The sequence below is a fragment of the Notolepis coatsorum genome (genome assembly GCF_963971535.1).
Source record: "Notolepis coatsorum genome assembly, chromosome: 18".
Taxonomy (NCBI): Eukaryota; Metazoa; Chordata; class Actinopteri; order Aulopiformes; family Paralepididae; genus Notolepis; species Notolepis coatsorum.
Genome location: NC_140182.1, coordinates 30,348,119 through 30,363,644, shown reverse-complemented (window position 1 = coordinate 30,363,644; position 15,526 = coordinate 30,348,119). Strand labels below are relative to the sequence as shown.

Below are 15,526 nucleotides of genomic sequence, written 5' to 3'. Positions count from 1 at the left end.
AAGTAGTGTAAGTGACGGCATAGAGGATAACTAACATTAGTACAAAGTAGTGTAAGTGACGGGAGAAAGGATAAGTAGTGTAAGTGACGGGAGAAAGGATAACTAACAATAGTACAAAGTAGTGTAAGTGATGGCATAGAGGATAACTAACATTAGTACAAAGTAGTGTAAGTGACGGCATCATAGAGGATAACTAACATTAGTACAAAGTAGTGTAAGTGACGGCATAGAGGATAACTAACATTAGTACAAAGTAGTGTAAGTGACGGCATAGAGCAGGGGTAGGCAACCCTAGGCACGCGTGCCCGCATAGGCACACGGGGGCATTTTCATAATTTTTTTTCTTTTTCTTTTTTGCTTTGAAATATTATAAGAGGATAACTAACAACAGTACAAAGTAGTGTAAGTGACGGCATAGAGGATAACTAACAATAGTACAAAGTAGTGTAAGAGGATAGCTAACAGTAGTGATTGACCAATATATCGGTTTGCCAATATTGTCTGTTTTAAAAAATATCTGCCAATTTCCCATTTCTGCTTGCCGACATTACTTACCCGGAAAGCAGCTAAATACTCAAAAGTTCAGATATTTTGAAGGGGAAAAATACTACCATATTTCATATCCAATTCCAAGTACAATTGTAATGTTGGCAACCCCAACCAGCTAAGCTAGCTAGCTAGTATAGCTAATATTAGTGAACTTACCGTACTTTTCGCACTATAAGCCGCACCTGACTATAAGCCGCAGCAGCTAAATTGAATGATGTGTACATATATAAGCCGCACTGGACTATAAGCCGCAGGTGTTTTAATGTTTAATTACCATATGTAATTAGCATTGGGACACAATACTGTCGGACAAATAACAAGAATTAACTCATTTACAAGTTGTATTAAGTTTAGCAAATAAGGGAACAGATAAATAACATTTCAATGCAGTCAAAAAAGCAATATTTAGATTTTTACATTTTCGGGTTTGGTCACGTCGAGTCGCATATAAGCAGTGATGCCACAGATTACTTGTAAAAGTAATCCGATTACTGATTACTCCTTTAAAAAGTAATCCAAGTTACTTTACTGATTACTTGATTATCAGAGTAACTTAGTTACTTTGAAAGTAACTAGGTTACGAAGTCGTCGTCGTTCCCCCAACAGTTTTTTTTTTAAACGCTTTATTGAAAGTGCATAAATTGTTTTTAACTTGTTTCTCTGCACATAACGTAAATTGTTAAACTAGTGCTTCAGCTTCTGTACCATCAAGTATGGTAAAGCAACAGTCTATGATGCTCACAGCATTAGAGCAGCCAGCCAGTGGTTTTACAAAACCAGTGTATCCATTCACATCTAACAAATGCAGGCTGAACTATTCAATTATATCAACTGTAACTATTAAATTGTTTTTATAAATGTCTCTCTATAAACATACAATCAGTCTCTCTTTAACATGTAAATTAACTGTAAATCTGGCAAATAAGAGCTTTTGCTCTGCCACCATCAAATATACATTAATCAAAAGGGAAAGAAACAATCTCTCTCTTTTGCTGTTTGGCTGGCCTCCGAGTCCTCCTGTACCTAGTCGAAGCGTTGGCTAGTGTTGTGATTCCAGATGCTTTCAATGCAATTGGATGTGCTGTTTTTAGCGGTAGACAGTATTTTGTTTCCTCCGCATATGCATAGACGAGCGTTTTGGGGTGGAAGTCTGAACAGAAACCGCAATTTCTTGCGGTTTCACTTTTAATTTTGCGTTTAGACAAGCGTTTTGGGGTGGAATTCTCAGACGAATGCAACGGAGCCCTGCTGTCACACGATTGGCGCATATGTCACATGACGTGCTGTGAAGACCCGCCCTACTCTGCCTCTGATTCGCAGACTGTGGATGGGGAATGTGATTGTACCAAAGCAGAGTCACTCACAGACAGAGTGTCCAGTCACGCCGCGGGACACATTCTTGTGTAACCCTTTCACTGCCACACTACGTCACTCCCAAATAAGAAAAACAGCTCAACATGTATTTTTGACTGTCGAAAACGAAATAAAATACTGCATTCCGCCTGCATTATGAATTTATGATGAGATAGTAACGAAATAGTAACGCACAGCCACTTGGACAAGTAACTGCAATCAGATTACTGGCTTTTAAAGATTAACGCATTAGATTACTATTTTCGGGGGAAAGTAATCAGATTACAATAACGCGTTACCGGCATCACTGCATATAAGCCGCACCGTTATATAAGCCGCAGGGTCGAAAAATGGGGGGAAAAGCCGCGGCTTATAGTCCGAAAAGTACGGTAAGTTCAGCAATTTGTGTCTTAATTGTTATTATTAAATTGTTTGGAAAAAACTAAATAAAAAGTCCTTATATCGGCCCTGCTCTCTAAATATCAGTATTGGCCATTGAAAACCCCATATCGGTCGACCACTTGTACAAAGTGTATGTAGCAGTGTTACTGGATATAGATGTGGTTCCATCCTGCTCACAGGTGACTCTCAATTCCAGGTTCTGAAAGCAGACAGTGTCTGTCTGTCGGTCAGTGATGGAAGCCTGCTGCCTGTCTTTGCTCGTATGCTGGGAGCCAAGAAGGTAGCCCACAAACTTCCCTTTGCTCTTTTTATTTAATTTCAAGAAATGTATTATTATTATTACAGTGACATTTATTTTTTCGTCAATGTCCTCCATTATAGCCAGACACTAAGCGCTGCCTCTCTTAATCCCTTTAGGTTTTCAGTGTGGAAAGTTCCAGAATGTCTAAGCAGGTTATTGAACAGGTAATTTGTCCCAATGTAACCTACTGTACCATCAGTGGTGGAAAGTAACTATGTATTTTTACTCAAGTACTGTACTTAAGTACAATTTCGAGCTACTTTGTACTTAGAGTATTTTCATTTTAGAGAACTTTATACTTTTACTCCACTACATTTCAAGGGTAATATTGTACTTTTTTACTCCACTACATTTATCTGAACCCATCAGTTACTAGTTACTTTGAAGAAAAGGATTTTGCATAGAAAACATAATATATACAAAATAAGAAATGTATGAAGAGTATATACTTTCACATTTGAAGCCCGTCAACTTCAAGAGGACGTAATCAGAGCAGCATAACTGGACCACGTACCACTTTAACATAACCTATAGAGGTCAATGGATACACAAACGTCATGTAGAATGTGTACTTTTACTTTAGATACTTAAGTACATTCAATAGAAAATACTTCTCTACTTTTACTTAGGTAGAATTTGAATGGAGCACTTTTACCAGAGTACTCATTTGTCTGAGTATTTCTACTTTTACTTAAGTAAAGGAACTGTGTACTTCTTCCACCACTGTGTACCATCAAATACTTTTTATAAAAAGTCACTCAATATAGCCGTAATTTCCTTAATACATACAGTAGGTGCCAACTGGAAAAGTCAGGAATGAAAAGCTACTTCACGCCGGTTTAGAGCAGCAGTAGAAAAGCGACTTCATGCTGGGTCAGAACAGCAGTAGAAAAGCTACTTGACGCTGGGTCAGAGGTCAGAACAGCGGTAGAAAAGCTACTTGATGCTGGGTCAGAACAGCAGTAGAAAAGCTACTTGACGCTGGGTCAGAGGTCAGAACAGCGGTAGAAAAGCTACTTGACGCTGGGTCAGAGCAGCAGTAGAAAAGCTACTTGACGCTGGATCAGAGGTCAGAGCAGCAGTAGAAAAGCTACTTGACGCTGGATCAGAGGTCAGAACAGCAGTAGAAAAGCTACTTGACGCCGGGTCAGAGCAGCAGTAGAAAAGCTACTTGACGCTGGGTCAGAGGTCAGAGCAGCAGTAGAAAAGCTACTTGACGCTGGATCAGAGGTCAGAACAGCAGTAGAAAAGCTACTTGACGCCGGGTCAGAGCAGCAGTATATTCTAGCATACACAAAAACGTTGACATTTTTTGGCCTATTTATGAATTGTTTTCAAATAAACGCTAGATTATCGATAGTATATGTGTACTTATGCACGCTATAGAGGCGGGCTGAAAAATATATTCTCATTTCCTCATCAGCGATCACCGTGCACACACACGCATAGGGCAAAAGCTTATATCTCTGTGAACACAGCTCTGATTATCCTAAGACTGGTAAAATAAATTCCTTACCTGAGATCAGATGTTATCCAAAAAGATTATTCCAATTCCTGATCGCCATTCCAAATATCGATCACGCTTATTGATTACAGTGTTGGTACTGTAAATACATAATCCACGCTGTTCTGATGGCCGGCGATCACTTGGTCTCTTCAGTTGGCTTGACGCAAAAGTTAAATGAGCAAACTGCAAGTGTGTAAAGTAATGGGGTGCAGTACCACAGGGAGAGACGATAGGGGGCGGTATCTTCCCAATTGAGCTCAGAGAGACTCTGCAGCACTAACCCGAGGCTCGATTGATGAAATATGAATTCCAATCGCCAATAATAATAATAAAAAACGACAAACGGACGCTATATAGCGTCGGGGGCACTCAAAGATCGGCATGAACTAACGACAAAAAGCGTCCGTGGCAAACAGTGTGTTAACATAAGGTGAGTGTTTGTTTAAAGTGAGTGTGTACATGTGGATGTGTGTGCAGTAGTGTGTGGGTCAGAACAGCAGTAGAAAAGCTACTTGACGCTGCGTCAGAGCAGCAGGGCTGACTGTGTAAATCCATTCTGCAGGTGTTGGATGCTAACTCCATGAAGGGAGGAGTTCACATTCTGGAGGGCAGACCTGACCAACTGACCAGCAGTGACTTGGAAGGAGAACAGGTAATTTTCACAAAGCAATGAACAAAAGTACCTCAATGTTATTTGACTAAATGTATACAATGTTTGCAGACACTAGCCATCATCTGATAGCTTGGCAAAAAGCCTCATCTTTCAATGTTCTGTAGCTCATACCTTCCTACTAGATGGCTGATGGCTTAGAGAACAGAAAGAAGAAGTCTTTATTTGTCATGCAGATGAACACACACATGCATGCATTGGGTCGCTGATGAAATGTCTCTGCACTTTACCCATCACATCGTCCTTCACCCCCCAAGGGCAGACGGAAGAAGACATGGGCTGCGGCGTGGGGGAAACCCTTGTGAGCACAGGGAGAACATGCAAACTCCACACAGAAAGGCCCGGGAGATACCCCACCTGGGTACCTGGGAGAATATATGCTCCCCAAGCGGGAATCGAACCCATGACCTTCTAGCGGTGAGGCGACAGTGTTAACCACTACGCCACCGTGCCACCATAAAAGCTACCGCTGTATCTCTGCTTTTGGTGATTGTTTTTGCACCGTGGACTGTATTAGCTAAACTGAAAGCAGCTCTGTTTGTAGCTTACGCAGCAGATTATGGATGCTCCTATATTAACATTTTGTACGATACTGATAAACGATATCAACATTTCTGTTATGGCTGATAACCAATGTTATACCAACGTCGATACTATCTGATGGAACGGCAGCTAGACCCAGTTTTGCTCATCGGACCGATCAATAATCAATAATTGAAACCACTATCACCAGCCAATATATACATTTGCAGATATATATCTGCCCAGTTTGGCTCATCAGACCGATGACGATGTATGAAAAAAAGAAAATCACTGATACCGACCAATAATGATATGGTCACCAATATATTTCAACCCTAAGTCATAATACAATCTAACCAGTAGAGAAATCTATAAGCTACTAATGAATGGTGGACTAATAACAAAGTCAGAATAACACTCTCTCACACACACCCCTACATTCCTGGTCTTAACTAAACAAATTTTACTTTGATATTAAATATGAAATTAAATAATAATAATAATAATAATAATAATAATAATAATAATAATAATAATAATAATAATAATAATAATAATAATAATAATAATAATAATAATAATAATAATAATAATAAGAAGAATAAGAATAAGAATAAGAATAAAAGAAAGAAAAAAAAAGAAAATATCTCACTATTCAGATCACATTTGACTTTCATACTGACAATTTTTTTTTTTTTATAATTCTTTTTGAATTGACAAACACTATTACATCCCTTAAGCTCGCTATGGAGAGAATTCCACAACTTTACACCAATAACTGAAGGACACATCTGTTTAAGTGTGGTACGTGAAAACTGATGTTTAAAATTTTATTTTCTCCTACTAAACTCACTTTCTAAATTAAAAAGATTTAGTCGTTTTTCTGGCAGTGTATTATTTCTTGCCCTAAACATAATTAACACTGTTTAATAAATAATGTGTTTGTGTGTTCTCGATAATTCACTTTATGTGTGATTCTTACAGCCCTCTTCTGTAGTATATATAATGGTTTTATATTGGTCCCATAAGTATTCCCCCATACTTCAACACAATAACTGAGATAAGGTGAGATGAGTGAACAGTAGAGTGTTCTCATTGCCTCATAATCTAACTGAGATCATCCTTTACTTTATTCATAACAAAAATACTCTTGGACATCTTTTTTTTAACGTGTGCTATGTGAGATTTCCATGTTAATTTATCATCCATAATTACACCAAAAAACCGAAATTCATTAACTCTCTCTATATCAACTCCATCTATGGTCAGTACTATATTTTTATCTAGTTTTCGATTGCCAAAAATCATAAATTTCGTTTTTTTCAGATTCCGTGATAGCTTATTTACATCAAACAATTTTTTTTAGCTTCGTCATTTCATACACAATATATTCAGCTAGTTCCTTTAAATTATTTCCAGAGCAAACAAGACAAACTGTAATAGTTTTGAAACATCACAAATATCATTAATATATAAAAGAAAGAGTTTGGGCCCCAAAACCGAACTTTGCTGTACCCCACATTCAATTTTCATGAGCTCAGATTTTACATCTGCCAACTGCACATATTGTTGCCTATTGTGGAGATAACTACTCAACCATTCAAGAACCATTCCTCTCACACCATATGTGTTGTGAAGGATCAGATTAAACCGAATATATATATTTATTTATGGATATATATTTAATAGTATTTGTATATCGTTTGATATCCCTTGTATATTCCTTGTACATATACACGGAATATCCCTTTATTCTACTACAGCCCATAATAGTTCATTCTCTTATTGGACAAAAGGACCAGGCGCCAGGGACAAGCCCCTGGCGTTCAAGTTCAAAGGTACCGACGAGACATGCCCTTACTAGCCTCAGCTCCGCGCAGGAATACGGCTACCGAAAGCAGAGCGGCACTACTTGTCCACCGTGCATATAAATATGGCGCAAGAAATGTAGAATTCCTCTTAGTCCTTTACCCTTCTACCCAACTAAGTAACAAGACGTGAAGCCTCACCCCACGATACCGCGTGCGGTGTAGTACGGCCTGTTTGGCCTTAGAATAGCAGTGAGACCTCGTGCGAATTAATAGCTGAATTGCCAGAGTTTGGCACCGTATTTCTATTAAGTAATAATAGTCTATTATGTATGGTGCATCGTTCGGTTAGAGTTTTAAGGTGAGCAGCACCCCCATCGTTTCCTCGCGTTATCTAGAGTCTTAACCAGGTTGGGCAGACCACGCGTGGTGCTTTCATCCGAGGAGTTCTGGGCGAGGACGAGTGGACCTGCACATTGGATTACCTACCCCGACGACTGCTGAGCCCTATACGGCATGGAATATCTATTTGCTTTGGTGCTTTGATTTGTGGAGCGGATAATCGCCAACACCGGTGAGTGTTGGATTTACCCCGAGAGGAGCCAAGGTGAGACGGCGCTCAGACCAGACTGAGGTCGCCTCGCTTCTTCTTCGTTGTGGACCTAAAGCTACAGCTACAGCTATCGTCTACAAGAGAGCCCAAGTGTATTCATCTGCGGATCAAGGTTCTACGGGCACTGTGTTCTGTACCTGGACTCTCCCTAGAAATCGTTGACCAGACGGGATACAGCCGACGGCTCTCCTACCCCCCCTACTGGCTTACAACCGGCGGGACCCCTTCAGTATATTATCCAGCTATAATCATTAAGTGACCATCGCTATAATTCCCTAAGAGCCAGGTTGTATACTTGCTTCCTGTGTAACCAGAGATTGGACATTCAGTGTTGATTTGCCTACGAATACTCATTTGCCTTACAAGAGCATTCAATTCAAATCATAAATGTAATAAGTAACTATTATATGTACCCTTTGCTATATATTAAATATTTGACTATTACCTTTGTGTGGACCTGATTTCATATGTGGGAAAGTGTTCATCATACCTAGATATCGTGTACTGTATGGCCAGTAATTAAAGTACATAAAGCGGTAGTGGTTTAATGATACCATACTTATCAATACAGTCAGGGAATTGTACCCCTCAGTTACAATTGGTCCTTCGAGCCGGAGGGTAATTAGTGTAATATTAATATAGTGGTATTAATATTGAAATGGCCTATGATGAACACTCCACGAAACGGTCCTCCTAAAGTAGAACGCCCGCAACGTAGACGACAGCCACCTCAGTACTTAGAGGATTACGCTGTCAGTAAACTACCTAGCCTTCTACAAACAGTAAACGCAGTAAAAGTAGAAAGTAAAATTATGTCCGACCCTATCAACCAGGATACCCCGACCACAGAGGCCCTAGTGGGTTCTAATGTAACTGACCAAGCTCACGGTGGGGACCAGGAGGGAACTGACACGACTTTACCCCCCGCCAATACCGAAGAAGTAGTCCCCCCAGAGCTCCGGGAGGAAGACAACCCTCCAGAGGTGGAACTCTGCACGGAACAAGATGAGGAGAGCGCCGAGGAGATAGAGCTCCAGGACTCCCCAACGAGTACAGCCAGGAGCGGCTCACCTCTACAAGCGTCTTCCCCGAGCGAGGCGGAGAGGATGCTGTCACAGGCGTTCTTCGCCAGCCTGACAGCCTCTACCGAACGCGATCGACTTCAGGGTGAACGCGATCGACTTCAGGGTGAACGCGATCGACTCCAAGCACAGACGCTTAGCGAGCGCGAACAACTCCAAGCGCAGCAACGGAGCGAAGAAGAGCACATACGTCTGGAGCTGAGACGCCTTCAGACGGAAGAGAATATGGCAAGAGACCGGGCCGACACCCAGCGTGCCGCTGCCGGTGCCCAAAGAGAAGCAGATCTCACCAAGCGCGACGCCGAGCGCGACAGACTACAAGGCGAGCGCGACAGACTACAAGCCGAGCGCGACAGACTACAAGCGCAGCTAATGGAGCAGCTGATCACCAGGGCAACACCCCCTCCCTCCACAAGGGGTTCCAGAGCCTCGTCAAGACACACGTCAAGGGCACCCTCCCGTAACCGAGCAGGCGACCTTGAACTCGACCACCAGAGAGAGTCTACACCCCCCTCCGAACTCCTTCCCCGACCGGTCCAAGTGAGACCCAGCCACAAGGAAGGAACGGCGGACACCGCGGAGAGGCTAAATAGACGACTACAGGATCTAGGTGACCTGGCAGAAGAAGAAGAGGGAGAAGAGGAGAGTCAAGCCGACAGCAGCACATTACTCCACAGGACCAGGAGGTCCAGTACAGCCCAGGCTATACCCCCGCGGCTCTGCGCTACAGACCCCCGACTCGACTCACGGGTGAGCATGACGCACGACCAGTCCCGAGGAATAGCACCTGGACCAGCGGGCCATGGTACCCTGCCAGTACCAGCCCACCGAGAGGCGTAAGAAGAGACTCGCCCAGGAGGCCTCTCTTCCAACGCTCACCGATGTGCCAGCCATCCATGGCGTCATACATTGGCACACCGACGTTTCCAGACTTCACCCATGAGAATCGAGCACAGTACACGGAGCTCCGGATGTGCTTAGAGACAATGATGGTGGATGTCGCTGATGAACGCCACAAGTATGCAATATTATTGAAGCACCTGAAAGTGCCCCGAGCGCACAACATAGCGCTGGCCTATGCCACCTCTATGACCCCATACACCGCGGCTCTAGCAGCGCTGGACCAGAGATATGGACGTATATGGGATTACGTAATACAGGAGATAAGGCATATTGACCGCCTACCCCCAGCAACAGACAATCGCTCACTAGACGACCTGTCTATAAAAGTACAATCCCTGGTAGGGATGCTGGGGGCGCAACGAGAAAAGGGTATGCACGAACTATACGCAAACTCGAACGTCGAGAGGATTTTAGAGAAGCTGCCGCCCGCCCGACAGGAGCGCTTCAGGCGGCAAAGAGACCACCGTGATCCTAACGGTCCCGAGCCATCCCTCCTGGACTTAGCCGACTTCCTGGCGAGAGAAGTCAGCAGCCTACGGCTGGATACGTTCGTGCGGAGCACGCCAAGCTCCAGAGAGGGACCTAGGAGAGTAAACGATGGCCGAAGATCGGTGACTGTCATGCACCAATCAGAATCAGTACCGAGCAGCAAGAACCACAGTACCCCCTCGACGAAAGAGAAGTGGAAGATGGTGTGCCCGTACTGCGAGAAGGAACACTGGTTGTCACAATGTGACCAGTTCAAGAAGATGACCGCTGAAGAAACAAGTCACTGGATAAAGTCCAACAGGCGCTGTTACCGATGTGCGCGCAGTCACATGGCAGCCGAGTGCCGCCTAAAGAAGAGGTGTAGTCGGTGTGACGGAGCCCATCTGGATGTCCTACACGACAGTAACAAAAGAAAGCCTGCACCATCCAACAGCACAAAGGCAAGTGTTATGTACATTGACCCCGCTAGCAGCAGCGGCGCCCAGGTGCTCTTAAAGGTGGTTCGTGTAACACTGAGTTACCAAGATAAGGTCATGGACACTTACGCCGTCCTTGACGACGGGTCAGAGAAGACCCTTCTCCTCGCGTCCGCTGCGGCCCAGCTGGGGCTGCGGGGGAGCGAGAATCAGATGACGATTCGGACAATAAGAAGAGATCTAAAGACGATAAAGGGCGAGAATGTCTCCTTCACTATCGCAGCAAGCGGGCAGCCAGAGAGACGGTACAGGATTACTAATGCTTTCACCAGCCAAGAAATAGGACTATCGCAGTACACCTACCCCATCGCCAAGCTGATGGAGAAATATGTGCACCTGCGCCAAACTACCTATCCCGCTCATAGACGGTGCCACCCCGACCCTGCTGATAGGCTCCGACCATGCAGACCTCATAGTCCCGATAGACCGGGTCCACACAGGACCCAGAGGCTGTCCTGCAGCAGTCGAGACCCGCCTAGGATGGACATTACAAGGCCCCCTCGCTAAGTCTCTTAACCGAACAGCAGCCACTAGCTGCCTCCACTCCAGAGCGACAGAAGGAGACACCACACTCCTGCAGCATGTCGAGAGGCTATGGACACTAGAGACAATGCCCTTTAAGAACGAAAAGAAAGACATTCGTTCTAAGGAAGATATCTACGCTATAGCCCTCCTCGAGCACGGGACAAAGAGAGTCAACGTCAACGGAGTGATGAGATACGCAACTCCACTCCTGAGGCGAGAGGGAATGCCCACCTTCCACGCTACAAAAGAGGCGACGGAGCGGTATCTATTGAACACAGAGCGGCGCCTAGCCAAAGACCCCGCTCAAGAAGCTGTGTACCGCGCTGAGATTAACAAGCGAATCACAGCGGGACACACAAAGAAAATTGACTGGCGACGTCGTGCGCTGCTCCGCGCCTCCCTGATCAAAGACGGCTTTGATCTCCGGCAGCGGGCCAGCAGCGACCCCCCAGCGAGCAGCGAGACCTGGATGGCGACCATCCCAGGAGAAGCCCAAGAAATGACACTAGGACTAGTCTGGCGCTTCAAAACAGACTCGCTCCATTATAGACACAAACCCCTGATCAAGGAGCAGGGAAGGTCGACGGCAATACCGACCACCAGACGGAGTGTATACAGAACACTCGCCAGACAATATGACCCGTTGGGATGTATTCTACCTTACACCACCAGGGCAAAGATGATTGTAAGAGCGCTATGGGACAAAGACCAGGGCTGGGACGATCCCATACCCGAACACCTTGCATCCACATGGAGAGAGTGGGAGACGGAACTCCGCTCACTCCCAGGTGTTAATATACGCCGCAGCTACTTCCCACCCACAGTGAGGCCAGAGACATGCAAGATCGACCTGCACGTATTCAGCGACGCCTCCGAAGTAGCCTACGGTTCGGTGGCTTACTTGCGTGCCCGAGAGGAGGGAGGAGAAATACATACTGCTTTCATCCTGGCTCGCTCAAGAATAGCCCCACGCAAGCAACAATCTATCCCGCGCCTAGAGCTCTGCGCAGCCCTAGCAGGAGCGCAGCTCACCACGTTAATCCAACGTGAACTCACCATCCCGGTGCAAAGAACAATCTTGTGGTCAGACTCCACGACCGTACTCACATGGATCCGGTCTGATTCGTGCAGATACAAGGTCTTCGTGGGAGTCAGAGTCACCGAGATTCAAGAGTTAACAGAAGTAACCAGCTGGCGGTATGTGGACACCAAACACAACCCAGCTGACGTCATCACCCGGGGAATGTCCCTGGATGACCTCACCCGTCCCAACCTTTACAGTGACGGGCCAGAGTTCCTCAAGCTCCCCGAAGAAGAGTGGCCTACACCCACCCCACGGGAGGCGAGCAAAGAGGAGGCAGAGAACAAGAAACCTATGTTCTGTGGGTTGACACACACTCGTCCCCACAGACCCGGTTCTAGACGATTGCCTCACCCTAGAGAGTGCGCAGCTAAAGACATTTCTGTGGCACCACCCAGAGGTTCAGCCCACAACTGACATTTCAGCAGCTGACTACGAAGAAGCAGAACTCCTTCTACTACAACGAGCCCAGAGAGACTCGTTCCCCGATGAGCTAGCCTGTCTACAGGGAGCAAAGCCCGTCCCATCAGACAGCAGACTGCTTCACCTGGCCCCCAAGAGCGACGCCCATAATCTCATCAGAGTGGGTGGTCGTCTGCGGAGAGCCCCAGACCTACCGGATGACGTTAAGTACCCGATAGTCTTGAACAGCCGACACAAGGTCACAGAGCTGATCATAAAGAAATACGACGAGGATGTGCACCACGCAGGGGCAGAGAGAGTCTTCGCGGAGATCAGACGTCGTTATTGGATACTGCAAGGGAGAGAAGCAGTGCGGCGCTTCCAGCGAACCTGTCTAGACTGCCGTAAGTGGCGCGCGCAGCCCAGTATACCCCGGATGGCTGACCTACCTCCCTGTCGCCTCCGACTCGGCGACAAGCCCTTTCACTCCACCGGTATGGACTGTTTTGGCCCGCTGTATATAAAGAGAGGAAGAGGAACCGAGAAGCGGTGGGGTATTGTATTCAAATGCATGACCACCAGAGCGATACATATCGAACTCCTTCCAACCATGAGCACAGACTCATTCCTTATGGCCTTCCGAAGATTCACATCACGGAAAGGAAAACCGTCTACATTGTTGTCTGATCACGGGACAAACTTCAAAGGCGGAGAAAGAGAGCTGAGAGAGAGCTTCCAAGCTATGGGCCCAGAACTTAAGACCCACCTCGCTCCATCCCAGATTGACTTCCAGTTTAATCCCCCGAACGCACCTCACTTCGGTGGAACCTGGGAACGAGAAGTACGTTCCATAAAGACAGCCCTGGACGCCGTGCTTGGGGCCCAGACTGTGGCGGAAGAAGTCCTAATGACAGTCCTCACGGAGATCGAGGGAGTATTGAACTCAAAGCCCCTCGGTTACGTCTCAAGTGATGTAGCAGATGTCGACCCAGTCACCCCCAACACCCTCTTGATGGGGCGGCTGGACCCTGCGCTACCACAGACAATGTACAGGCCTGAAGAAGCGAACGGCCGAAGAATGTGGAGGTACAGTCAAGTACTGGCTGACAAGTTTTGGAACAGCTTCCTACTCCACTACCTACCGTCTCTACAGACCCGCCAGAAGTGGGTAAAAGAGAGAGACAATTTGACAGAAGGAACAGTCGTCATGATCATCGACCAGTCACTACCCAGAGCTATGTGGCCGGCTGGCCGCGTAAGCAAAGTGGTCACCGGTGCCGATGGAAAGGTCCGAGCAGCTGAAGTGCTCGTCCAAGGACGGACTTACACCCGACCCGTGGCGAGGCTAATAGAACTGCCAAGGCTCCCTGATACTATTGATGACGACCATGACCCTATGACTTTGTGAGTTGACTGACCCTTACAGCGGACATTGAGTAGTGGACAGTGCGGTTAATCTGTCTCTGCTCAGCTAATTAGGTGGGACTAATTAGGGGGCGGCTGTTGTGAAGGATCAGATTAAACCGAATATATATATTTATTTATGGATATATATTTAATAGTATTTGTATATCGTTTGATATCCCTTGTATATTCCTTGTACATATACACGGAATATCCCTTTATTCTACTACAGCCCATAATAGTTCATTCTCTTATTGGACAAAAGGACCAGGCGCCAGGGACAAGCCCCTGGCGTTCAAGTTCAAAGGTACCGACGAGACATGCCCTAACTAGCCTCAGCTCCGCGCAGGAATACGGCTACCGAAAGCAGAGCGGCACTACTTGTCCACCGTGCATATAAATATGGCGCAAGAAATGTAGAATTCCTCTTAGTCCTTTACCCTTCTACCCAACTAAGTAACAAGACGTGAAGCCTCACCCCACGATACCGCGTGCGGTGTAGTACGGCCTGTTTGGCCTTAGAATAGCAGTGAGACCTCGTGCAAATTAATAGCTGAATTGCCAGAGTTTGGCACCGTATTTCTATTAAGTAATAATAGTCTATTATGTATGGTGCATCGTTCGGTTAGAGTTTTAAGGTGAGCAGCACCCCCATCGTTTCCTCGCGTTATCTAGAGTCTTAACCAGGTTGGGCAGACCACGCGTGGTGCTTTCATCCGAGGAGTTCTGGGCGAGGACGAGTGGACCTGCACATTGGATTACCTACCCCGACGACTGCTGAGCCCTATACGGCATGGAATATCTATTTGCTTTGGTGCTTTGATTTGTGGAGCGGATAATCGCCAACACCGGTGAGTGTTGGATTTACCCCGAGAGGAGCCAAGGTGAGACGGCGCTCAGACCAGACTGAGGTCGCCTCGCTTCTTCTTCGTTGTGGACCTAAAGCTACAGCTACAGCTATCGTCTACAAGAGAGCCCAAGTGTATTCATCTGCGGATCAAGGTTCTACGGGCACTGTGTTCTGTACCTGGACTCTCCCTAGAAATCGTTGACCAGACGGGATACAGCCGACGGCTCTCCTACCCCCCCTACTGGCTTACAACCGGCGGGACCCCTTCAGTATATTATCCAGCTATAATCATTAAGTGACCATCGCTATAATTCCCTAAGAGCCAGGTTGTATACTTGCTTCCTGTGTAACCAGAGATTGGACATTCAGTGTTGATTTGCCTACGAATACTCATTTGCCTTACAAGAGCATTCAATTCAAATCATAAATGTAATAAGTAACTATTATATGTACCCTTTGCTATATATTAAATATTTGACTATTACCTTTGTGTGGACCTGATTTCATATGTGGGAAAGTGTTCATCATACTTAGATATCGTGTACTGTATGGCCAGTAATTAAAGTACATAAAGCGGTAGTGGTTTAAT

The 15,526-nt window shown here is 45.7% G+C and overlaps 1 protein-coding gene across 1 annotated transcript in view; it reads left to right on the top strand.

Annotated features, from left to right (window-relative positions):
- The window catches only part of LOC311245561 (exocyst complex component 3-like protein), a 96,621-nt gene that overhangs the window by 66,731 nt on the left and 14,364 nt on the right, over positions 1-15,526 (top strand). The window contains exons 23-25 of the mRNA XM_084335455.1: positions 2,501-2,584; positions 2,722-2,769; positions 4,675-4,764. Of these exons, the coding sequence (XP_084191581.1) occupies positions 2,501-2,584; positions 2,722-2,769; positions 4,675-4,764 (222 nt within the window). The remainder of the gene's footprint in view (positions 1-2,500; positions 2,585-2,721; positions 2,770-4,674; positions 4,765-15,526) is intronic.